The 24,575-nt window shown below is 42.5% G+C and overlaps 2 protein-coding genes across 9 annotated transcripts in view; one reads left to right on the top strand and one right to left on the bottom strand.

The window, feature by feature from the left end:
• Positions 1 to 12,569, top strand: part of MBTD1 (mbt domain containing 1) — a 65,678-nt gene extending 53,109 nt beyond the window's left edge. For all 8 annotated transcript variants that reach the window (XM_006125129.4, XM_006125125.3, XM_075903802.1 and 5 more), the window contains exon 16: positions 8,364 to 12,569. In XM_006125129.4, the coding sequence (XP_006125191.1) occupies positions 8,364 to 8,482 (119 nt within the window). In that variant the 3' untranslated portion in view covers positions 8,483 to 12,569. The remainder of the gene's footprint in view (positions 1 to 8,363) is intronic.
• A 4,125-nt stretch (positions 12,570 to 16,694) lies between these two features.
• Positions 16,695 to 24,370, bottom strand: LOC102454227 (nucleoside diphosphate kinase). The gene is made up of 5 exons (XM_075903806.1): positions 24,211 to 24,370; positions 23,762 to 23,894; positions 22,084 to 22,185; positions 18,676 to 18,788; positions 16,695 to 16,939 (listed from the first exon to the last, which is right to left on the bottom strand). Exons 2-5 carry the CDS (start codon positions 23,888 to 23,890, stop codon positions 16,822 to 16,824), a joined length of 462 nt encoding a protein of 153 aa, XP_075759921.1. The 5' UTR covers positions 23,891 to 23,894; positions 24,211 to 24,370; the 3' UTR covers positions 16,695 to 16,821.
• Between the last annotated feature and the right edge of the window lie 205 nt (positions 24,371 to 24,575).

Genomic DNA, 24,575 nt, shown 5'->3' with positions numbered 1-24,575 from the left:
TTGGAATGGGGAAATCTACAGTGGGGTCTGTTGTGATCCAAGTAGCCAAGTCGATCCATGCCAGTGTTTCTTAAACTTTAAGACAGAGGAACACAAAACAATAATATTTCTTTTTATGAGGAACATCAAGGATTTTGGGGGGAAGGGAAAGGTTGGGGGGGGGGGAAGTTGAGCCAAAAAAAGTCACCTGCCCCTTTAAGGGTGGCCATTTTGAATTCTGTTGTTCTCCACAGCACACCAGTATGCCGCGGAACACAGTCTAAGAAACACTGATCTATACCCTTCTGCTATGGAGGGTAGGGTCTCTGAGAAACATGGCTTTGCTGCGATGGGTTCCCTAACTCTAGTGGAGTGACAGATGGAATGCACGTCTCTACCTTGGTATCCAACCACTTTGCCAAGGAATATATAAACTACTTTTTAATGGTGTTGCAGGTGCTGATGCTCACAGGGGCCATTTCACCAGCATCAACGTGGGATGGTTAGGAAACGTGCATGACATGCATCTTTAGGAACTCCCATTTCTTTAAAAAGCTGCAAGCTGTAACTTTCTTGCCATACCAGAAATCTAACATCCGGGGCATTGAAATGCCAGTAATGATCCTTGGAGACCCAGCCTACCTCTTGCTCCTCTGGCTCGTGAAGCTGTACACAGGCAACCTGGACCGCAGTAAGAAGCAGTTCAACTACAGGCCAAGGAAGTGCTGAATGGTGGTAGAATGTGCTTTTGGGTGTTTTAAAGGGAAGTTTTTGCAGTCTACTGACTAGATCAGACCTCAGTGAACGCAACATTCCCATTGTTGCGGCAGCCTACTGTGTGCTCCATAATATCTGTGGGAGTAAAGTGGAAAATGTATATGGCAGGGTGGGGGGTTGAGGCACAGTGTCTAGCCAGTGATTATGAGCAGCCAGACACCAGGGCAATAAGGAGAGCACAGCGAGGGGAACTGCAAATCCGAGAGGCTTTGAAAAACAGCTTTATAAATGTCCAGACAGTGATGTAAGAGTCATGCATGTTGCTCTTAAGGAGGTGCCCCTGCATTCAGTGGGCTTGCTTGTAATCTCTCCCCTCCTTCAATCTATGCAATGACAAGACTTTTGTTCAGAAATCATGCATTTTTATTACATAGCAGTGACAGAGTTTAGGGCAGGAGGTTGGGCAGGGGAGTGAGGATCACAGGTGTAAGAATGACAATCTTTTGCCCAGGGACTCATTCCTGGTTTTAACTGTGTGAGGCTTCCCTTGACTTTCCTCCCCCCCCCCCCACCCCTGCATTTTAGGGCTCCTGGGAGAGAAGGCTGTGAAACTCTGTGAAGAAAGAATGTGGGTCTGCATAAGCTGGTGGGGATGTCTCTGCACATAGTTGTCCTGGAAGGCCACCACGTGGTACATCTCATCTGCCAGTGACGACAACACTCTCTCGTGGTTCTTCATTTCCAGCTCCCTGCATGCTCTCCTGTCCTCATGCTCTCCTGTCCTCCACTTGCTTTTAACCATTCCCTGTCCAAGTGGGTGAATTGCATTTGCTCCTTGAACATGTCATTCCTAGAATGTTTTTTCCTGCAGATTTGTGCTAGCTGGATGGCTGGTGGAGCAGAAAGCTCACTGCTTTATGTGCTGCAACAAAAAGTAAGGAGCAGACCTCACAGGAAATACATTGTCAAGCATAAAACCTAATCTCACATAAAAGGAAGGTCTGCCTAAAGACAATAGGGAAGTGTTGCGTACAGGCCACAGTTATGCTTTTAAGCACATACTGCCACAGAGTTCTTCGGGGAGCAGCTGGACTTTGTTTGGTGGCAGGCATAGTAAGGGACAGGGCAGGGTCTTACTTGGTGCCTGTGTGTTCTTCTCTCCTCCTCCTCTTCTCCCCCCCCACCTTTGCCAGGAGAGTTCAACTTTCCCTTCCCACAGGAGCATGCAGGTGGAAAAGGGGAGGAGTCTGGATGTGTTGCCCATTTCATTCAAAGAAAGCTTGTAGGAAAAATGATAACATCTAATATTTATTCTTTAACATCTGCGTTGACATTGGATTTCAGAATCTGTTTGTAAAATCCAAGTTTGACCTCATTTGTTTTAATCTAACCTTTTAATAGTTTTTTTTAAGCTGATGTGTAAAGTAATACAGCCTGAGTTAGTCCTGTAAGGGGCTTTTCAAATCTATCCTAAAACAGCTCCATGTTGAAAAAAGATAATCAAGAGGGGAACAGAAATCAGCCAGCTTCCTGCTTGGCTTTACCTTCAATAAACCTAATCTTTATTTATGTTTTTTAATTGTATGGTGCTATGCAAATAGCTTATAATGGAGAACAGTGGATCTTTCACTACCACGTGGATCCTTTCTTGGATTGGTATGGCTTATTGAAAGATCCAGTTATCAAGGCATATGGTTCTAACTCCTTAGGACTTTCTGCTGCTACTTAGGTTAACATCCAGTAATCACATTTGTGGTGACATCATTTTACAATGATAACATCCAGTGTGTTGTGTGTGTAATTGTGTGCATGTGAAATAACTCATGACTATTTGCATTGCGTTTTACATCTTTAGTTTTGTCACTAGGTACTTATCCATCAGTATATCCAACACTGATGCTTGTTTTTTATTCACTGTAGGAAAGATCAGGGATTTGTTGTGCACATACATTAGATAGTTATTCTTTTCTAAAATGGAACTATAGCACATTAGAATTTCTCAGGATTTTTTAAAGGACGGGACTCTAATTATGAGATGGATTGCTCCTAATGATCTGCTACTACCAATGTATTTTGATATAGGTTGTAATAATTCCCAAATAAGGAAAATGCTGCAAACTTATAAACTTTGTGCATGTGCCTGTAATGTTCTGATTTCAGTGTCAGCTTGAAATGGAATAAATTTTGTCCTCGTTCTTTGTGACCAAATATTGTGCCTTTAAAGACCCTGGTGATGACAAGTTATCAATTTGCTTTGACAGTTAATAAATAGCATGGTAGCTTACAGTATGCACCACTGCTTCCTAGTAAATGGCTTTATTTTAGGGCCGCTTAAAAGATGTGACCTATCTTTTTTTTTTTAAAACATGATATCCAGTAACTTAGAATGCTTGTTTAATGTTTGTAAGGCACAATTGTAATGCCAAAGGATCGTGGTCTTCATATTTAAGATTTTATATGTCATGTACTAGCCAAAAAAAAAAGCTCCTTTTTAAGTGGGATTGGTTCACAAACAGAAACCTTCTTGTCGCGTTGTATAAATGTCTGTCTGTCTGTCTGTCTGTCTGTCTGTCTAATAACTGCACTTCTGCGCTAGAGACAAAAATTGTTTCAGTGTGTGATCAGATGTTGGCTGTGAAATGCAGCTGCTGCAGTGACACTGTTGAAGTGCTCCTATTTTAGTAGTAGATTATCAAAGGGATTTGGGCTGGGACATTTTCTTTAGTGATGAAAAGAAGAAAAAGTTGTTCCAAGTTGATTGAGATTTTTAACATTCCCCCCAAATGAGTGAACTTTGCCATTTCACACAAGACCCTATTTTGCAGAATCCACAGCTGAATATGAGGCAGATGTGTCTCAGTGATCGTTCTGCATTACCTAATTCATTCTGATCCAAGGGTTTACTTTAGTTTGACTTGATGTTTAGAGAGGAAGATACCAGTTGGGAAGAAGCCTGTCAGTTTGTCAAGCCTACTCATGACAGGTGGGGTGTGGAGGAGCTTCTCTTGTGATGAAGAGTTGATTCCTCCTCCATATCAAACCCTTCCAGCACAGACAGCCCCGGAGGCCTTCCAGCCTCCCAAGAATAGCTGAGAGTTCAGTCCCAGCCTCAAAACAGGTAATTAGCACCAATTAAAGTCTCTCGGTTACTGCAGAGGGAAATGCTGAACAGGGTGGGACACAAAACATGGTCTGGCATGAAATATGCTGAATTACTTACTTACTTTTTTCTTTCTTTAAGAGGAATAGTTACTTCCACCCGTCCATAATAGTTCACTTCACTGAAAGCATCATGAGGGAGCAATGGTTCCCACTGCTTCAGAACTTCATCCCAGGGCAAATGTATGGATTCTAGGTTACTGAGACTTATAGGCTGTGTCTAGACTGGCAAGTTTTTCCGCAAAATCATTTGATTTTGCAGAAAAACTTGCCAGCTGTCTACACTAGCCGCTTGAATTTCCAGAAAAGCACTGACGATCTCATGTAAAATCATCAGTGCTTTTCCGGAAAAACTATGCTGCTCCCATTCGGGCAAAAGTCTTTTTCTGAAAGACTTTTGCGCAAAAGGGCCAGTGTAGACAGCAGAGATTTGATTTCCGCAAAAAAAGCCCCGATCGTGAAAATGGCGATCGGGGCTTTTTTGCGCAAAACCGCGTCTAGACTGGCCATGGACACTTTTCCGCAAAAAGTGCTTTTGCAGAAAAGCGTCCTGCCAATCTAGATGCGCTTTTCTGAAAATGCTTTTAACAGAAAACTTTTCTGTTAAAAGCATTTTCGGAAAATCATGCCAGTGTAGACGTAGCCTATATAGAGACTGTGATGTAACTACCATACTGGAAAGTATGCAGATACTTTCAATTAATTTATTGAATTGTAATATGTAACAATATCATTGTTAAAACGAGAGATTTTATTTTTGCATATAGCCCATGCATAAGAGAACAGCTGTTTGGAAAAAGAGGTCTTTTAACTTTAAGCATAATTGAGTCCTTTCAGTGTTATACAGCCCATTGTTGAGTATGGTAAGAAATAAATTTGAAGGGGTTTACCCTTTTAAAACAAACCTGCTTTGCCCCCCTATGCTTGCTCCAAAACCTCTGGTTTATTTGAATATTGACAAAATGAAGTTTGTCCATCTGAAACAGTGAATAGGGAAAACTCTTTAAGAATTCATTTATTAATAATAGTGGTCTGGCAGATTAAAACATCTGAGTCTTATGTAAATCTTGTGTAGGGCAATCCTAGATGAAAGAAGTTAAAGATACAAAAAGATCTATGAGATTCTCACCACTGTCTCCCTTCAAATATAGGATGTATCAGATGCTCAAGTTATACTTGACACCTGGTAGGGTGTAGTTATGCTATTTATCATCATATACGAGATGCTGTGAAAACAGTAATGTGGCTTTGGATGCTGATCTAAGATCGTGTTCTGACTGGAAGTTTTCTCCCTGGATTATTGTGGCCACAGCTACATTCAGGGTTTGATTGTACAATGAACTGAACACTCTCAGCTCCCAATGAACAGAAGGTACTCCACTTCTGTAAGATAAGGCCCTTGTTTTCCAAACAGAGTATTACTGAAATCCAGTCTGCTCTGAATGTTCATTTTCTATCAGAAAAGTTACATCTGATTCATTAAGTAATCCCATTCTCCTCTCATTCCAGTACTTGTAATGGCTAGAGAATTTAATTGCTTCTTTAAGAATTGCATTTGCTCTCTGGCAGAGTCATGCTGCTTTTCTTTTTTCATCTATATTTTGAAATGTTAAGAGTAGTGACTTTTCAGCAGTGAAATGCAGCCTTCAGACAGCTCTCTGTTAAGAAAGACATAGGCAGTCAAGGAAAGAAGTTGTTTCCCAAAAACAGACCACTTTCTTTGGGCATGTGTTATCCCCAGAAGTCAGGGACTTTTTTCTTCTCATGTTTCCTGGCTGGGCAGTTTAGTAACATCACACCACACTGGTACAAGGGAGATCAGTGTGTGGCCCCATGTGGTACTGAGAGCGCTGCACAAACAGTTCACTGAGCTTATGAGAATAGGGAGCACCTTGTGTGTCTTGTTCTGCTCAGAACCTTCCATCAGCTGGATGTTCAATTAAATGGCTTAATGAGTAAGAAACTATAGATAAATATTTATCTCTTTGCTTATCATTCAAGTGTAGCATTATGTAGGTGTAGCTTGAATCCATGGTATTGATAAACTTTGCTTCAGGAGAATTGCTAGCAGGGAAAAATCAAGTGTTGTTAAATATTTAACTGTCAAGATCTTACTGCTGATTGAACAGATCCTGGATGAAATGTGAAGCCTGCTAACTCACCAGGAGTACTTGAGATACTGGGCAAACTCACAAGCATTATTTAAACACTGGTGAGGATTGAAATTTAATCAAAAAAATTCAAGATGTAGAAAAGGAATTTGAACCTCTGTGTACTGGTATCTTCCTAAGTAAATAGCACAGCATCTCACTATTAATTATTGTTGTGTATGATTTAAAAAAACCCATGCTTTGTATGTGCATCGTCCTCTACAGACTAATAAAAGAAAACTTTCCTGCTGTACATTAGACATGACATAGGGACAAGCAAAAATGAGCTAGAATTTGAGGCACAGTAGGGAGGGAAGAGGTTTCCATGAGCCAAGGTAATGAGGTTGCTTGATTCTGTAGGTTTATATCATGTGCTGCTGCTTTTTTAGCCACTTTAAATATTTTAATTTTTAAATTTTATTTTTATTTAGTACATGAGTGTGTATAACCATGGAAGATGATATAGGACTATAATAAAAGTATAATACAATGATTTGCAGGATTACAAATAGCAACAGGTTTGGGAGGTTATTTTTAGATTTCACTGCATAACATTTTTGCATTTGAAAAGATGTGTTGTTAACTTGTTATCCAGTTACTGAACCTTTTTAATGCGTCTCTCATTCATTTGGTCATCAGATACAAAATCTGATGGCTATGTTAATTAACCTTTTGATGTGGGTACTGCACCTTTAATGAAAACTTTGCCATATTTTCTTTTCAGTGTTCCTGCTTTTCAATATACTCATGTATTGATTGATAAGTATCACTTTTCTTACTCAATCTCATTGGGAAGTTATTTACAAACTGTTTGGTACTGCTATCCAAAATATCATTTTTCTTTAAGTTTCAGATACAATTTTTATTTTTGTGGGGGTTTTTTTTTAATAGCAAAATAGAAGATTAAAAAAGTATCCTAGATCTTAAAAATTAATTAAAAATATATTCAAGCCTTCTGTTGTAAACAGTTTTTCCTGCCCGCCACTTACAAAAATGACCATGAAAGTAAATCAATGATTAGGCATCCGTGATCTGTAAATAGTACATATTTTTAATCCTGCTTAATTCTACTCAGCAAAATTTAAAGCATGAAGCAAAAGAGTGAAATTATAGGTTTGAATTTTACAGTTATCAATGAAAATAATGTAAACTTGGTTCTAAATGCTATATATATGCATCTGTAGTAAAGGAAGCTTTTAAATCTGTTTTGGAAGATGGGGAAACAATACCTATCTTAATGTTTACAAGATAATCTGTTCCCAAGTGGGAAAAATCTACACTTCTACTTTTAATGTGGTAGCCCAAGCTGTCTGTCTGTCTGTCTGAACCAGGCTCGGAGACTCACTGCAATGGATTTGTTTTTTGCAGTGTAGACATAGCCATAGAATTTTTTTTTACCATAATTTCAGTTACTTTGTTTTCAATCATTGTCTAATATTTGTTCTAAAGAGTCGGTAATCTGTTTTCAATTTCAGTCATTATCTTAATCAGAGGTATTAATATAGAGTTAGTGAGGCTAAAATTAAACTTCAGGGCCATTTGTCAAAACTCAATTATTTGATCATTTGAAATGATGCTAAGGGTGTAATTTAAAGTGCTTTTATTGTCAGAAAAGTGAAAGCACCTGTTCCTGTGAGGGTTTCTGAGTCCCAATAGAAGGCTATCAAAGAACCAGACATAAAATCTGGGTTCTATTCCAGCTCTACCACATGCTTCCAGTGTGATCTTAGACACACTTTCTCTCTCTCCTCAGTCTTCCCATCTGTGAAATGGGTTTAATATCTGCCTGCCTCACAAAGGGGATTAGGAGTCATTTATGAAAAAAAGTGCCTTTAGGTGTTTGATGGGAAGGCACTGTAATGTGTATTAGTGATTAATATATCTGGTCCACTTCACTATTAGCACTGTGGAGACAGACAAACTATAGAGGTGTGAACTTAATGTATTCTGTCTAATGTAGCTTGTCAACTAAGCTCTGACTAGGTAGCCTGGAGATAATGGGTTAGGTTGGTGGTTCTTTTCCCCTGGCCCACGTTAAATTTACAGAACTGGGAGTAAAATCTTTTGATACAGACTGGATCTAGACTCACTAAGGGAATCCCTGTGAAATACTCAAATTTATACATTTTATAGCCCTTTTCCTGATTATAACTGCACTTCAAACCCACAAGTTTAAAGTTTTTATTTACTATATATATTGTTTTGTAAAAATAATTATCTATATGTAAGTCTCTTTTTAATGCCAGTTTAAAGTTATTAATGGGAAGAAACTTATATTGTTTTAGTTAAACTGAAGGGAAACCTTGACAATTCGTTTAAATTCTTTCTAGATCTTTAACTTGTATCTCTTATTTTTAGTGACATCCCTGCAGCTGAAGGAAGAGTTGCTAGATGGAGAGGAGTATAACTTTCTTCAAGGAGCTTCTGATCAGGAAAGCAATGGGTCTGCCAGCTACTACATCAAACAAGAACCATAAGACAGCTCAGAAAGGTGACGGGCAGGGTGGTGATTGTATGGAAAAGAGCCTTTCTCCAAGACTGACTGATTTTTGTTCCCTTTTTGATAGTACAGTTGTCTAGCTGTACTTGGGGCACTTTGCTAACTGTAGATGAACCTTCAGTGGAGAATTTTTTGGAGGGGCAGGAAAACTATTTTACTGAAAAAATTTACAATTTATTAAACAAAAAATGACATTTTGTGTTGTATTTGAAGCTTTTGAAAGAATTTTGTAATATTTTCAAATTCAGATTTATTGTGCATTCTTAAATTGAAATTCTAATTTTTTGGTAAAATTAATTAGCAGGATTGCAGGAAACTGTTTGAGGAGGATATAGTTGCAAATACAAATGAACTGTCATTACAAATGAACCTTGTTGGTACAAGTTGAGAGTTTTTGAACTTCTGTGAGCTTGTATGAGTCACACCTCTGGTTTTTCATTGTGAAAATTACTGAAATACTAACACTGGTGCATGAAACCATGTAAGGAAATCAGCCCTGCCAAACCTTACTTGTGTGAGTAACCCCACACAGGGGTTGTCTCTTGAGGTGTAGTAATAACTTTTCAAGATGGTTACTCATTTAGATTGCCCAGTGGGTATTGGATTGGGCCTTTAGTCCTGGGGTGCTCAAGTTTACAGAGCCCTGTGTTAAACTGGAATATCAGCAGATTCTTTTGTGGAAAATTTACATGAAACCAAATGATTAAACAAGTGAGGAGGAGAGGTAGATGGAAAGGGGGGAGGATATCTGTGGAGTTTTCTCTGTTTTTATTCACCAGAAAAATTTAGATTCCTGCGTTCCATCTCTTCAAATACTTGTGTATGTGGGACACCCACTAAGAGATGTACTAGATGAACTAAAAAATATTTACTCTGAAGGCAAAAATGTACTATGACAGCAACACTGGAGTTGGGATCTGAAAAAAAAAAAAACTTTGCTTTTTGGTAAATTGGACTCATTTTCATTCTGGAAGACTGGAATCCTTCCAGTCTCACTTTTAATCATTTCATAAGTTTTTTTCTCTTTAACTGAACAGATATTTTTAGACAAATTTGCAGAAGATTATAGTGACTAACATCAAAACTGGAGGAATTTTAATAAATGCTCAATAGTTTAATCCTCTTCTCCCTCCTGTCCATTTAAAAATCCATGTGGATTTTGGCAGTGGCTTCATTCTTGGAGTTATTAGCAGCCTGTTTTTCCCACCCTGCAGAGTTGTGACTGGAAGAATGGGCATTGAGAGCTTTAGCTTTTACCAGTAAGGTTCATTAACTAAACTCTCAGGAATAAACTACATATGTTCTATAAGTGCTTCTGGGTCTTTGCAGGTCCCCTTCAGAGCAGTAGAATGATCTTCTGACTCTTGACCCGTACAGAGGGCTTAAAAGAAATTAGTCAAAATTATTAACTTCTCTGGTCCTTCATCCTAAGAAATGCTTTAACAATATCAGCCCACAGAGCCCCAGGAGACCATTTTTTGGTATATTATTGTTTGAACTTTTTAAAAAAAAATGCATAGAAAGATGAAAACCAGCAACTTGATTATTTTCTAAACTATTGCTCTAACTTTGGGTACAGACATTAGTAATATGCACAGGTTTACCTCATTCTATGCAAAAGGGGTTAATGATGATGTACAGTTTTGTAGTAACTGCTGGAAGTAAAACTTGTCCTGTATAATGTAGGAATGTATGGAAACTGTTTCTCCTTCTCTTCGCCCAGTCAATTTTTTGTAATATTGACCCCTTTTTAACAACTGTTTTCTCATATAAACAAAAGATGGCTATCAGGTGTGAGATTTCAGTGAGTTATAGGGGAAAGGATATTTTAGTCCCATATTAAAAGGACTCTGTCAAGGTTGACTGGCTTCAAATTAATTTCCTTCAGCCTCTGATTGCGCCAATTCATTTACTTTCTTTACAAAGCAAAAAGTAAAAACTTCTTAAAATCAGAGCCTTCCAAAATAAGGGCTGCAATGTAGTTTTTCAATCTCAGTTGACGGACAGTGGGATGTACAGGCAAGCTCAGGAATCTGGGTGACATATGCTTAAAACCAGAGATATTTTAGTGAGCCTCAGTCATACCAAGTACCACTCCTGTCACCTATCAAAGTCAAATTCTGTCAGTGCTTCCTCAGGTTGGTTAGTACTTTTGTGCATTGATGTAACTGGGGATTACTCGCATATAATATAAATAACTTCTCATTGTGAGCAGGGCTGGCAGAATTTGGCCTACAGAGCACAAGGGATGCGTGAGATGCATCTGCTTTCAGTTAGGCCATATCTACTGGTTAAATTGGCACTGCTGCAATTGATGCAGTGGTGTCCATTTAGAGGTCTGGTGAAGATAAGCTAAGTAGATGGCAGAGCACTCTCCTGTCAATATCTGTACGCTGCTCCCTGACAGGTGGAAGGTAAGTTGGCGGAAGAATGTCTCCCGTCAACATAGCGTGCCATAAGTCAACCTATGTTACAATTTATGTAACTGAAGTAGCGTAATTTAGATTGACAGCATTAGTGTAGACCAGACCTTGTGACACAAATAGCTCATTTGTCAGGAGAACCACTGTTCTGTGAATAAGAGTTAATGTGAAAAGGAGTTGTGGAATTGTGCCCATAGGGAGAAAGTGAAATCATGAAGACAAAAAAAATCCAGATTCATGGGTTCATATTTGTTGCCCCGCTTCAGAACTTGAATTATCCAGACCATATAACCCTGATTTGGGTTAGATTTTAAGGGGACTCTTTGGATTTTTTTTATAGTAAAATGCAGTTGTAGGGGTAGGGATGGAGAATTGTTTGTGTCACATTTGGGGTCTGTCAACCTCTAGAGTATTCCTTGAAAACGGTTATTAAAATACTAACATTGCTCTCTGCAAGCTGAATTCCACCCTCATATACCAATGGGAATTTCAGGTATATTTGAGAATGGAATTTCACTTTCTTAATCCAAATATCTAAATCCTTCACCGACCTGTCAAGTACAGTGAAGCCGGTCTTATGCAAAGCATGTAAGCAGTTGCCTAAAATCACATGCTTGGGAGAGATTTATTTATGCAAAAGCTGAGAAAAATGTGTCAGATTCTTACTTAGACTAGTCTTCATAGAATCAATGGTCTCTTAAGACAGAGAGGTTACCTGTTCGCAGAGGTGTACAGGCTTCACTGTATTTGTACTAACATTAATAACATGGTTCAAAGAGTTTTCTTCATTCTACTGTGAACCATATTACTTAGGTAAAGATAAGGTGATGTGTTAGAGGTCTTAAATCTCTACTGCTGACTAAAGTTGGGGATCAAATACTCATTTCAATATTTGGCATAGCAAGCCTTTCATAACCAAGGGGTAGTGCAAATAAGTAAATTTATATTGTAACTGCCCCTTTTATGGCTCAGAATTTTACTGCTGACCTTGATCTCATGTTGTTTTAAATGCAACTTCTTAACCTTTTCCTTGCTGTGTATAAGGAAAGCTAAAGCAGTTATCAATTTCTTGTTCTACGGATACTAACACGGGTTTCAGTGTTTGTTTGTTTTTTTTATTGTTTTTGTGATGTGAATACCCTCTCCCATCAATATTTGTACAATGGTGCTAATATATTTGGTAACAATCCTTTATTGGGAAGGGATTAAACAACTGTGATTAAACTCAATTTTTCTTTTAAGTTTCATATTTAAAAATTAGGTCACAGCTATTAATACAACAAAAAAAATCAGCTTTTGCCCTTGGGAAAATATATTGGGGCGGGAATCAAGATGAAATGAATAGGGTTTTTACATCATTTCTGTATGTATTTGATATATAGATCAATATCTGTACAAATTTAATCTTTTATTTTCTTGGTAATTTGTGTGGTCAGTGAGAGAGTGTTTAAAACTTTCTCACAAAATGTATATAACTAAGTGAAAAATGCTTTTGGAGAAATTAATGTTACTTTCATTTTTACAAGACTGCAGATTTTCAGCATGGATGTGAAAAAGCATTAAAACTATAACTTTGTGTACAAGATGAAAATAATTCACTAAATTTGCCTTTTTTTACACAAAATAAAAATGTTAAAGTAAGATCATGTGGATGGTAACTTTTTTAATTGATACACATTCAGATACATTGTGGCATCTTATTTGTCCCATTATAAATAATAAAATTGAAACACAGAAATCAGTTAATCAAATCTGTTTTTAAATATATTCCTGGGTAGAGCCCTGTGTGGATACAGAATTTGCATTCACATCCGTATCTATATCCATATCTGCAGTTGCAGATACAAAGCTGTTATCCACATATTTGCAGTGTACTAGATACAAATTTTGTATCCGCGGCTGCAAATATCCACATCCAAGATAGCTACGGATTTGCAGGGCTCTACTCATGTGAAATACCTTTGTCTCTTTTTGAAAACTGCTTTTCTACAGAAATGAAAATGGGTCGCTTTTCCTTTAAGATACAGTATACACAAAGAAGGTTTAATTGCAGCCAGCTTCTCCTACTGCAAGGGTGGGGAATCCTTTGGGTCAGGGGCCACTGACCCATAGGAAAATCAGTCGGAGGTCACACACAAAAAAACCCTCGCTGACATGGCCCGACTGAGAGAGACAAAAACTCCCTACATTCCCCATTTACATCAGAAATTGGCGGGGGGAGGGGGGAAGAACCTACTAGATTTTTTTTTTTATATGCTCCAGCCCCATGGTGAGGGAGCAGGGGGTTGGAGTGCCAGTGTGGGCTCCCCAGTGCTCAGGTGCTCCTGAGTCTTGTGGGGGCCACATCCAGCCCCTGGGCAAGAGATTCCCCACCCCGTCCTACAAGTGCAACTTAACCTGGTGGGGGTGGTACTATATAAGACAGGTCTGCATTTGCAATGGCACGTATAGACACTACCTCACCAACGGGCATAGGAACAAACAGCAGAACAGGAGATCCTCATGATTTATGGAATTGCTAGTCACGGTTCTGTGTGCTCACTGGGGTTGCCAGGCTGCTGCGATGAGTTTGGGAGCTGAGCCGTGGGCCCCAGTATTCATAAATGTTGCCAGTTGTGGTGTGGTGCCAGGAACACTGCAAATGGTGAGGGATGATTTAAGTGCAAAGGTGTGGAACTGTTAAAACCAGAACTGTTCAACCAAAAAAAAAATCCAGCTTTCACTGAAAGAGAAAAGCTCTACGTGTCTTCACAGCTGTAGTGTAGAAGGGAGCATAAACTCGTGGAGCATTGTGTGGCTATGCAGGTAGCCTGTAACAACTGGGCTTATATAAGTTATATACAGTTAAATAACTGTAACCTGCCCCAAGCAACTCAAGAACTGTTACCTCTGAAAGCTACACATGGCAGTCACTAGTACATGAAACTCTAAATAGAGGGAGACTAAAAAACTGAATTCACTACAAGTTACTATAGTGACTAGATTATTCATTAAATGCAATCAGACCATTTAATTTTTAGTTTTAAAATTGAGATGTTCTGCTAGAGTACTACCAAATTTAGGTATTTAGTTGCAGAACAAGGGACAATGGCTATCTAACCCATCAAATGGTGTGATAGTTTGAGCCACATTGTTTACAAATCTCTCCTGTAAAATCAGTTACTGAGCTGAAGTGCCAAGAGCCTCAGCTGGATGGTTTAAGTGATTTAGAGTAGTAGGCCATGTTGGCCTTCCTTGTTGAGGCTGTCTTAAAGGATTTCATTGGAGCAGAAGATCAGGACAAGTTTAACATGTCATAACTGTTCTGAAACCCCCTGCAGAAGACAGTATGGTCTTATGAACAGATGCACTGTATCAACCTGAGAATTATTAACTTAAAGTGCTGTGAGATCTAGAACTGACATATGCAGGGCTCGCCAAACTATGGCAAGCCCCACGCGCCAGCCATGTTGTCCAGCGATCTGCGCATGCGCAGATCGCCCAAACCTGGCTCTTCTGGGTTTCAATCTACTCGCCCCGGGGCAAGTAGACTGGAGTATTTGTCGAGCCCTGAATGTATGAAAGCTTCATATTATAGTGAACACAGCTGTTGCTTTGAAAAGTCTTATAGGTATGATTCCTACTGTAGCAACTATTCAATCCATAGGTAATCCAAAATGCTCTATCCAGCCTATATCTAAGAATGAGCTTTTAAAAAAAATGTGGTGTGTAACTTTGCCAACACTGTACTGGATCGGCTTCTCAAGGAAAGGGGTGTATCTTGGCCATTCTGATATAGGATATCTTATGATCCTGTCTGCTCATCCTGTTCACTAATATTTTCATTTACAGCTCACGTTAAGCTCGTGAGCAGCTTTCCTCAGTCACATTACAAACAGATGCAGTGTGTGGGTCAAGAGATTGTCAGATGTTCCCATTATTTGCTGTAAAACAGCTATATACCACTAGCAGTTTCAGAAAGCACCATTAGTCATACCAGGTGTCCCTACTAATCTTGCTGCCCTGGTACATTTTCACTTTACATCCTCTTTAGTAGAACGAGTTTATGAACTGAATTATTTACCAGTCTTTGGAGATCTAATTTCAAAAGTTGCTTTAAGGTACCTGTGGAATAGGAGCCCTGTGATGTGGCAGGTGGACCCTAATAATACTGCTGTTTAAACAGACTGACCCAAGTAGAGCAGGAGTGTGAAGAAAGAGGAGTACCTAAAGGAACTCTAACCAAAGATTCTGGTAAGTCAGCTAGTCAAAGACACATGCTTTTCTCCCATGAGGCAGAACTTATATGCTTTTGTAACCTTCTTTCAGTGTAGCCACAAGCTGTAAAGCAAAGCTACTCAGCATGCGGTCTACAGGTGGGATCCTTTGAACATGGCCTCTACTAGGAACATTCCAATGGCAATTTAATATAAGTCTTCTGTTGATGTGTGTTAGCTCAGGAATTTTACTGTCATTGCTCATTAAAAGTGCTGTCTTATGGGTGGAAATCAGGTAAATGTTGCATTTTATTAATATCAGCAGAACTGACTTAAATGGGGCCTGCATGTTGTATAGTCTTGCCCTAATCTTTGTATTAATGCCCATCAGTGTGAAAGCTATTTGCATATACAGGCAGTCCCCGACTTACGCAGATCCGACTTCTGTGGGATCCGCAGTTCCGAACGGGGCTGCCCCCGAGTACACGGACTGCGGGACCTCGTGGTCCTGCCGCCCGTGTACTCTGGGGTTTTCTCTGTGTCTCCCTGGTCTGCAGACCAGGAAGACGCAGAGCAAAGCCGCGGGGGAAGCCGGCAGCGAGACAGCCCACACGCCCCGCGGCTGTCCCGCTGCCGGCGTCCTCAGAGGCTTTGCTCCCCGTCTCCCTGGTCTGCTGGTCTCCAGCAGACCAGGGAGACGGGGAGCAAAGCCTCTGAGGACGCCGGCAGCGGGACTGTGGTGCGTCTCAGTCCGCCACCCGTGTCTTCCTGGTCTGCTGGGGTGGGGGGGCGCAGCTAGTACGCCCCCCCCCCCCCTCCCAGCAGACTAGGCTTTTCTCCGGACGCCTGTGGCAGCGCAGCTGGGGTGCTGCCGGTTGGTCCCGCAACGCCGCTCTGGGCGCTACTGGTCCAACCCAGCAGCACCCCAGCTGCTCTGCCCCAGGCGTCCTGATTTAGCCGCTGCTGAAACTGACCAGCGCTGACTACAGGAAGCCCAAGGCAGAGTTGCTCTGCCCCTGGCTTCCTGGAATCAGCTGCTGATCAGTTTCATCAGCAGCAGCTGACTTGGGGACGCTTGGGGTTCTTAAGTTGAATCTGTATGTAAGTCAGAACTGGCGGTCAGTTTCAGCAGCGGCTGAATCTGGACACCAGTTCCGACTTACATACAGATTCAACTTAAGAACAAACCTACAGTCCCTATCTTGTACGTAACCCGGGGACTGCCTGTATATGCAACTTAAATTGTGTCCCTCCCCATGTGCTTGTGAGTATTATTGTGGCCTCCAGGGCTTCCGAAGTTGAATAGCCCTGCTGTAAAGTCTGTGGAATAGGGGGCAGTTCTAGGACCATCTGAGCTTTTCCCATAAATTTGCTGTTTTAATCACATACCAGTTCTCAGCACTATAAACAGAAGCATATATTAAGTATTGTTCATGGATTTGGTTTCATTTTTAAAATGTTTCCAAAGTCTCCTTAGAGTGGCTTTAGGAAGTTTCATTTTGTCCCACTAAGCAAAGCTCTATACTACTCCATGCATACTTAAATGTTTTGTAATATACAGACTACACAGTTTCTGTAATCTATTTATTTGATACTTTTACATACTGCTGTGAAATTTGTGACCAGAGTTGCTCCCAGATCTATAGCTGCTGGAATGAGATGTTGTGGTAAGGCACAATTCATTCTGGAGACTTATTTTACTCATAGATCCAGTCATGAGCACAAGATTTGAAGTCAACAAGCTCTGTGGGCTGGAACCACAGGTTAATTTCCTTCTCAGCACTTTCTACAGAGTCACTGCCATGAATAATGTTCCTGTGAAGGAAGCCAATGACAAGATTTCAAATAAGGTTTCAATAGCTTTAGAAGCACAGTAACTTATCCATATGAACAGTCATCTATTAGTTCTGCATTTGAAGCACTGCTATGGTTCATTTGGCACATCCTGAAACTTCTAGGTCAGGCCTGGGCAAAGCCACCACCTCTGACCCATGGACACTGCAGGGAGCCCTAGGTAGGATTCTGTTTGCCTTGCCCCATGTGCATGTTGCTCAAACAGCTGCCAAGTGGTTTCTCTTTAAAAACTGGAGTACCCTCAGCATAATCACATTGGCCAGTTTCTGGCCATAAACTGACCAATGGGAGCTGCCTGTTTCAATAATAGGCAGCCATGAAGCACAAGGGGCTCCAGCGCACATGGCTGCAGCCTGTGCAGGGGCAGAGAGGTTGATTCAGGAACATGACTGCTGGCTGGTAAGTCTCCTGGCCAGATCCTGTCTCTGGTACTCTAGTCCCTCTCTTCCCCCACCCTCTACCTACTCCACATACCCAAATCCTCTGCTCCCCTCCTGTACCCGTATATCCTGCCCCTGATCAGTCCCCTCTGTCCTAGCTCACAACCAAAATCCCTGCACTTCTTCCTGTTCACTTCCCTAGGTCACGATCCAACCCCCTGTATTCCACTTCAGTGCCCCACGTCACAACTGCCTCATTCACCCAAACCTCCATCCCAGACCCTGCACCTCCTCCATTAATATCATGGCCCTCAACTACTTTCCAAATTCTTGAAATGCACCTGCCCTGTGCCACTGCTGCCCCCCACCCTCCATCAAAAGTTACTGCCCACCCATGTTCCAGGTAGACTAACACAATTAGCAGAACTACTTCAGCCTGGGAGACCATCCTGGTTACAGAAGTCTTGCAATGCCCTCAGATGGAGGGCCACTTAAGAAGCCCGTTCATTAGCCTAGGCTGCCCATCGCTGATATACGCTGACTTAACAGATAGGATCAGGGTCCAACACATCTATAGTTCTACTAAATGCTACAAGCTTAACAGCATCACCATGATCTGATCATCGTTTTTCATTAAGTTCTGAAGTATAGTTCAAAAACTCGAAGGGCACTGTATAAGCAACATTCTTGGTGGATTGTGTCCAACAAATAAAATCCTAGATTGAATCTGTTTTATATGTCTATGTAAAAGCGGCGAGGAGTCCTGTGGCACCTTATAGACTAACTGCAGTGTAAGAGCATAAGCTTGCGTGGGCAAAGACCCACTTTGTCAGATATGGGTCTTTGCCCACACAAGCTTATGCTCCTACACCGCAGTTAGTCTATAAGGTGCCACAGGACTCCTCGCTGCTTTTGCAGATTCAGACTAACACGGCTACCCCTCTGATACTATATCTATGTAAATTCTCCAGAAAGGCAGCATGCAAACATAAGGCAACATGAAGTTCATCCTGCACCAAATTGGATCACTAAGGAAGCAAGGCATAGCCATATTAAAATAGCTTGCTGCATCAGGGACTTATTTTCTCTATGTATAGGTGAGAACATACTCATTTCTTTCCTTGAGTGCACAGTCACCAGGTGCCCCTCTCTGCGCTAAAGACTTTTGTTTGTGTTTTATCCAAATGCTGTTAACCAAAATTTTTTTTATATATACGTACGTGTACACACACACACACACACACACACACACAGCCCCCACACCCCCGTTAACCCTGGAAAAAACATTGAGAAATTTTATATAATTTCAACACCAACCTTCCCACTTGAATGCAGAAGTCACCACGGATTGTACCAGGCTTAGAATCTGCAGGGTTGGTCTCTCCCAGCATAACTCTACCAGTTTTAACCACATTGAGACCTTCCCAAACCTTTAAAAAGAATAGTTATAAGTTTCACCTCTGGCAGAGATCTGCACTTTGCAAGGAGACAAAGACCTTCCTCTCCCCCCAAATATCTAAATTACCATAAAATCTGTTTAAGTTAAAATTGCTGAAGGACAAGACTAGGAACAAGAGAAAATTACAAAATAAATGGCTACAATTCTTTCTACAATTACTTGTTTCACTGGTCATGTTTCACTTTGAGAAGGCATGAAGGCAGATAGCATCAGAATGGCTAATGCCTACCAGAACATATCAATAAAGCCCCGTGCAGATACAAAATTGGTATCCATGTCTGCAAAAATGACACGCAGATATCCCTGCCCCCTGAGCTCTGTGCTGCCCATTCCCTGCACTGCCCCTAGACCCTGATCCCTCTGCCCCTCCTGTTCCCTGCATCCCATTCCCTGTGCCTCCACCACACCCTGCTCCCCCCAATTCCTGCATCCCTCTGGCTCTGTGCCTCCTGTTCCCTGCACCACCCCCGTACCACCCCACTGTTCCCTGCTCCCCTCTGGTTCTGCACCCTGCTTCCCCCTGTGGGTCATGAGTGAAGGGTGCTTGTCCACAGGTAGGGGCTGGAGAGGGCAGGGAAAAGGCTGCTGTGACCCAGCAGCAACTGAAAGGGGGAGGTCACTTGAAGCACCTTTGCCTTTATGGGAAAAAAACGAATGAAAATGCTATTTATAGGGCTAAAATGCCGGGACAAAAACAAAACCCCAAAAAACCCATTGCAAAATGCAAACGTGTAAAAGGCAACAAAAAAAAGAGGGGGGGGGGAGCCAAAAATGTTTTGCTTAGGGCAGCAAAAAGCCTAGAGCTGGCCCTGGGGAAGGGACTTTTGCGGAGGGGAGGGAAAGGTCAGGAGAAAAAGAAAGGGAAAGGCACCAAGGCTGTATCTACACTACATGCCTCTGTCGGCAGAGGCATGTAGATTAGGGTTGTAGGCAAAGGTAAATGAAGCCGCGATTTAAATTATCGCGGCTTCATTTACATTTACATGGCTGCCGCGCTGATCAGCTGTTTGTCGGCTCGCCGCTAGTCTGGACGTTCCCCTTGTCGACATCGTGGAATGAGGTTTACCGGGGCTGCCGACAAAGGGCTTTGATGTCGACAGGGAGAACGTCCAGACTGATCAGCTGTTTGTCGGCTCAGCGCGGCAGCCATGTAAATGTAAATGAAGCCGCGATCATTTAAATCGCGGCTTCATTTACCTTTGCTGAATAAACAAATCTACATGCCTCTGCCGACAGAGGCCTGTAGTGTAGACGTACCCCAAGGGAAAGGGGTGCAGGAGAGAAATGCCAGGGGGTAAAGTGCAGACAATGAGAAAAAGGGCAGGAGGGGAGGTGCCAGTGGGAGGGGGGATAGGGTGATGCTGGGAGAGGAGAGGGTAAGAGCACTGGGGATTAGAGGGGGGAGGGGGAAGTGCTGGGAGAAGGCTTGAAAGAAGGGGTGGGGATGGAGCAAGGCATCTGTGAGGGCACAGGGACATGAGGGGAACGGGGACAGAGGGTGGTGAGGGGGCAGGTATCAGGGAAAAGGAGGCCAAAGGGGGCAGGGGCAGTGAAGGAAGGGGGAGGCATCAAGAGGGTGCAGGTGCCAAGGGATTCTGGGGGTGAAGCAGAAGGGCAGACACCTGCAGAGGAGGGACCAGCACCGGACGAGAGAAGTAGGCAGGTGTGTAGAGGGAGGTTTTAGAAGAGGGGATGAGGAGGGGTAGCTCACATGATCAGAGTGGGGCTACTGGAGGAGTGGGCACAGGGTTAGGTGGAGGGGGGCAGGTTGCAGGAGGGCAGTGAGAAGGGCGAGGGGTTGGGGGGGGCAGCAGGCACCAGGGGAGCTGATGGACATGGGGAGAAGATATGGCAGCAGAGAGAAAAGGTAGAGGTTTAAGATTTATTAATAACTTTGATATTCATTAATAACTTATTAGTAATTACTGTTCTTGGAATTTATGCCATTAAAAAACACTTTGTGGGGGAGGGTAACGAGTCCCTTTTTTGTCTGGCGAGTAGGTTTTCCATAATTTGTCGACCCCTGCAAATACCCATGGATTTGCAGGGCTCTACATAACCCAAAGTAGTGAGATTTGTATGGGACACACAGCACAAAGAAAAGACACACTTCTTAACACCAATCTAGTAAACAGAAGCTTGTTGTGAGAAGAGACTATTCCCACTCCTGAATGGCTCACATATGGAGACCACTTAAATTTCTAATGATGTGGCCTGCAATTAGCATGTTTAAATAGTTCAGATTTCATGAAGTCAGTTAGGCACAAAACAGTGAAAACACCACCTCCTCCCCTCCCCCATTATAATGCCTGCTCACCTAGCTGTTTTAGTGAGAGATGTAACAGTCGTTGATTAACAGAAACAAAAGGTTACAGGTTAATGGTATAGACTACATGCATTCCCCTGCCCAGCCAGTACATTTTTTTTAGCAGGCTGGCCAGCAGTCCTGCTTACTTCTAGCTCACGCCAGGCCCAGGACCTATCCCTGCTGCTGCTCTGCATTTAAAGTGTATTACAAGACAGGCAGCTCAGCTCAGTTCAGTTCAGTTCCAGTTTGGGCCAGGTCTGAGAGCTCAGCTCTCTTCCACACCCCCCCCCAAGACAGGAGCTGCTGCTGATTAACTACTATTTAACATGCCTAGTTTTAGTATTAAGGTAGAGACTTCAATCTAATTTTAAAAGTTAGCTGACCTGTTTAAATCCTCAGAACTGCACTGGGAATTTCAACCACTTACTACTTCACCGCGTAGGCAACTTCCAGTACTCTTCCCACATCCCTCCAGTTTCACTATAATCCAGAAAACTGCTCTGAATGGCAGGGAATCACGTTCTATTCATAGTAAGCGGGGAAGACTTTCAAGCCAAATTTTGTAAAACTACTACAATAAAACATTTCATACCTATTTTATACACATTGTTGGGGGCATTCTTCAGTTGTTTCATCTTCTAAACTACTGTTGATGAGTATACACTAGCAGTTTTCTTCAAATTTCTTAAATATTACATTATTTCCAGCTCAGATCCACTAGTGTAGGACTAACAGACTATCATTCAGAAGTGCTCTGGACATCAGTGGATGATGTGGAAATTGTGAGTTCTTTATTAATATACGGAAACAGTATAATTTAAACAAGTAGTAAAGTTGTTTGTTTTTACAACTTGTAAAAACAATCTGTAAATCATCCACAGATGCTAACAATTAAAGTAGTAGTTTATGTAGCTAGAAGATACCTTGCCATTTTGAGCACAATGTATATGCTACTCACCATGGCCACAACAGGTCCAGAATTCATGTATTTAACTAAACCAGGGTAGAATGGCCGATCTTTCAGGTCAATGTAATGTTGTTTTAGAAGCTTTTCTGATGCCTTTAAAGAAAAGTTGAATGTGAAATTGAGATCAATGTTTAATAAAATGTAAAAAGCCACAGACCGTTACAGCATTAATCAGAAGTTTCATATCATTTTAACACACAACAGCAAGAACTTTGTTTTTCCAAGCTAATTGTCAGTATTTTACATGTTCAGCACCTCAAGATAAGTTTTGTCCATTTTTCCTTTGTTAATGTAAGAATTTACAGTGAGGCAGCTTCAATACCTTGAACTCTTAAAACTGATTTTTTTTCTTTGTATTAGTTTACAGCTGGGCTACGTCTAGACTGGCCACATAAGACGGAATAGGCATGCAAAGCAGGCAAGTCAGAATAGGGAAATCCGTGGGGGATTTAAATATCCCCCGCGGGATTTAAATAAACATGGCCGCCGCTTTTTTTCCGGCTTGGGGAAAAGCCAGAAAAGAGCGTCAAGACTGGCACGATCCTCCGGAATAAAGCCTTTTTCCGGAGGATCTCTTATTCCTACTTGCAGTCTAGACGTAGCCCTGTAGATTATTTTGAGTACAAGACATCTGGAAAACTGAATTTCCTGATGTAGTCTTCAAATCATGGTCACATGACCTAACTTAACATTAGGTTGCATAAAACTACCAACACAGCCTTCCATTTCACAGGGAATAGAAGAGACACTATAGTCATAGTTTGACACAACTGAAAGAAAGCTACACCTGACAACCTAAATTAACACTATTCAGTCCCATTTTCTGTTTTACGGAACAAGGCCTTCAGTTAACTGCATGAAGCTATATGAATATAATGGAAATGTGAGAGAAAATTTGGTCTGGCATATCTATTTATATCTGAAAAGTTACAATAAGCAGATCAGTTGGGCTGTGTCTAGATTGGCCGCTTGAATTTCCGCAAGAACACTGACGATCTCATGTAAGAAATCAGTGCTTCTTGCGGAAATACTATGCTGCTCCCGTTCGGGCAAAAGTCCTTTTGCGCAAAAGGGCCAGTGTAGACAGCTCAGATTTATTTTGCGCAAAAAAGCCCCGATTGCAAAAATGGCGATTGGGGCTTTTTTGCGCAAAAGCATGTCTAAATTGGCACGGACGCTCTTCCACAGAAAGTGCTTTTGTGGAAAAGTGTCCATGCCAATCTAGATGCTCTTTTCTGCAAATGCTTAACGGAAAACTTTTCCGTTAAAAGCATTTGCGGAAAATCATGCTAGTCTAGATGTAGCCTTGGTGTATAGACTGTACTATCGATTTCCACTTTGCCAGCTCCTTGATGGGGGGAAAAAAATAGCCCAGGGAAGGTGAAGTCTCAACTAGCTAAAATTTGCAAGTAAAATTGAAAAAAAAAGCCACCAGTCATCAGAACCAGTGTCCTCAGCTTCAAATGCTGGCCAGATAGTTATCAAAACGCTCACGCTTAAGATTTGTTTCTAGGGGTGGTGCACATTGATGGGGGAAAAAAATCCTTATGGGGCTGGACAAGATGAGCAGGCATGGTCGGAACAAGTTGATTTCTCTCTGCACGAAGCTTTAGGAACACGAGCTAAGCCTTACACCAGCCCTGCCTCTAAAGGAGGCGGGGAAACTTACGTGGAGGAATTTCATGGCCACCAGGCGGAAACCCTTCTGTTCGAAGCGCTTGATGATTTCCCCCACCAGGCCCCTCTGGACGCCATCGGGCTTGATGGCGATGAAGGTGCGTTCGCTGTGACTAGCCATTGTCCTAGGGCGGGGAAGGGGGGCGGTGAGCAAGGAGGGGAGCCCAGTTCGGCCCCACCACCAGCAATGCCCCAGAAGGTGACTCCAATCACCCAGCCAGCACGGCCCGCGGAGGGGCTCGCTCCACAGACCCGGACCAGCTTGTGACGGGCCCCCCCATGACTCCCAGCCCGGCGGCCACGTGGAAGCAAGCTGGGATCCCCAGCCCCGCTTCCCTCCTTTCCACCCCACCCGGGCGCGGCAGCCGGGCGCTCAGCCAGACTCCCGCCGCCGGGATTCGGGCTCGCCTCGCCCGCCCCCTCACACCGGCCTGGCCTCACCTCCCCGGAGCCGCTATCGCCGCTGCGTTGGCACCTGGAGCGGCCGTTCCTCTCCGCGTGCACCGGGAAAAGGAGGAGCGAGGCCGGGTGGAGCCGGAACCCACTAGCCGGCGGATGGGGGCGGGCCTGCCCCGCCGTCGCAATATGGCGCCGGCAGAGCCCGCCCTGTCCTGCGGCTTGCCAGGCGCCGCCCCCTCAGCGCGCCCTGCGGCCCCCGGAACGCCTGGCTGAGGGGGGAGAGAGACCCAGGCCGAGGGGGGAGGGGCAGGCGTTGCTACAGGCTGTGGGGCTGAGGCCAGAGGGACCAGCCCACACAAAGGGGGGGGGGATTCGGGACAAAGGGCGCGAGGAACTAGGGTTGCCAG

The sequence above is a fragment of the Pelodiscus sinensis genome, chromosome 20 (genome assembly GCF_049634645.1).
Source record: "Pelodiscus sinensis isolate JC-2024 chromosome 20, ASM4963464v1, whole genome shotgun sequence".
NCBI lineage: Eukaryota > Metazoa > Chordata > Testudines > Trionychidae > Pelodiscus > Pelodiscus sinensis.
This window is presented reverse-complemented; position numbering and strand designations above follow the sequence as displayed.

Coding starts and splice junctions, on each gene's coding strand:
- LOC102454227 (XM_075903806.1), bottom strand. CDS start 23,890: ATGGCTAGTCACAGCGAACGCACCTTCATCGCCATCAAGCCCGATGGC. Junction 18,789..22,083: donor CTGGACCTGTTGTGGCCATG/GTGAGTAGCATA, acceptor TTCTTTTTAAAG/GTTTGGGAAGGTCTCAATGT. Junction 16,940..18,675: donor TTCTGCATTCAAGTGGGAAG/GTTGGTGTTGAA, acceptor CTTCCTTCACAG/GAACATTATTCATGGCAGTG.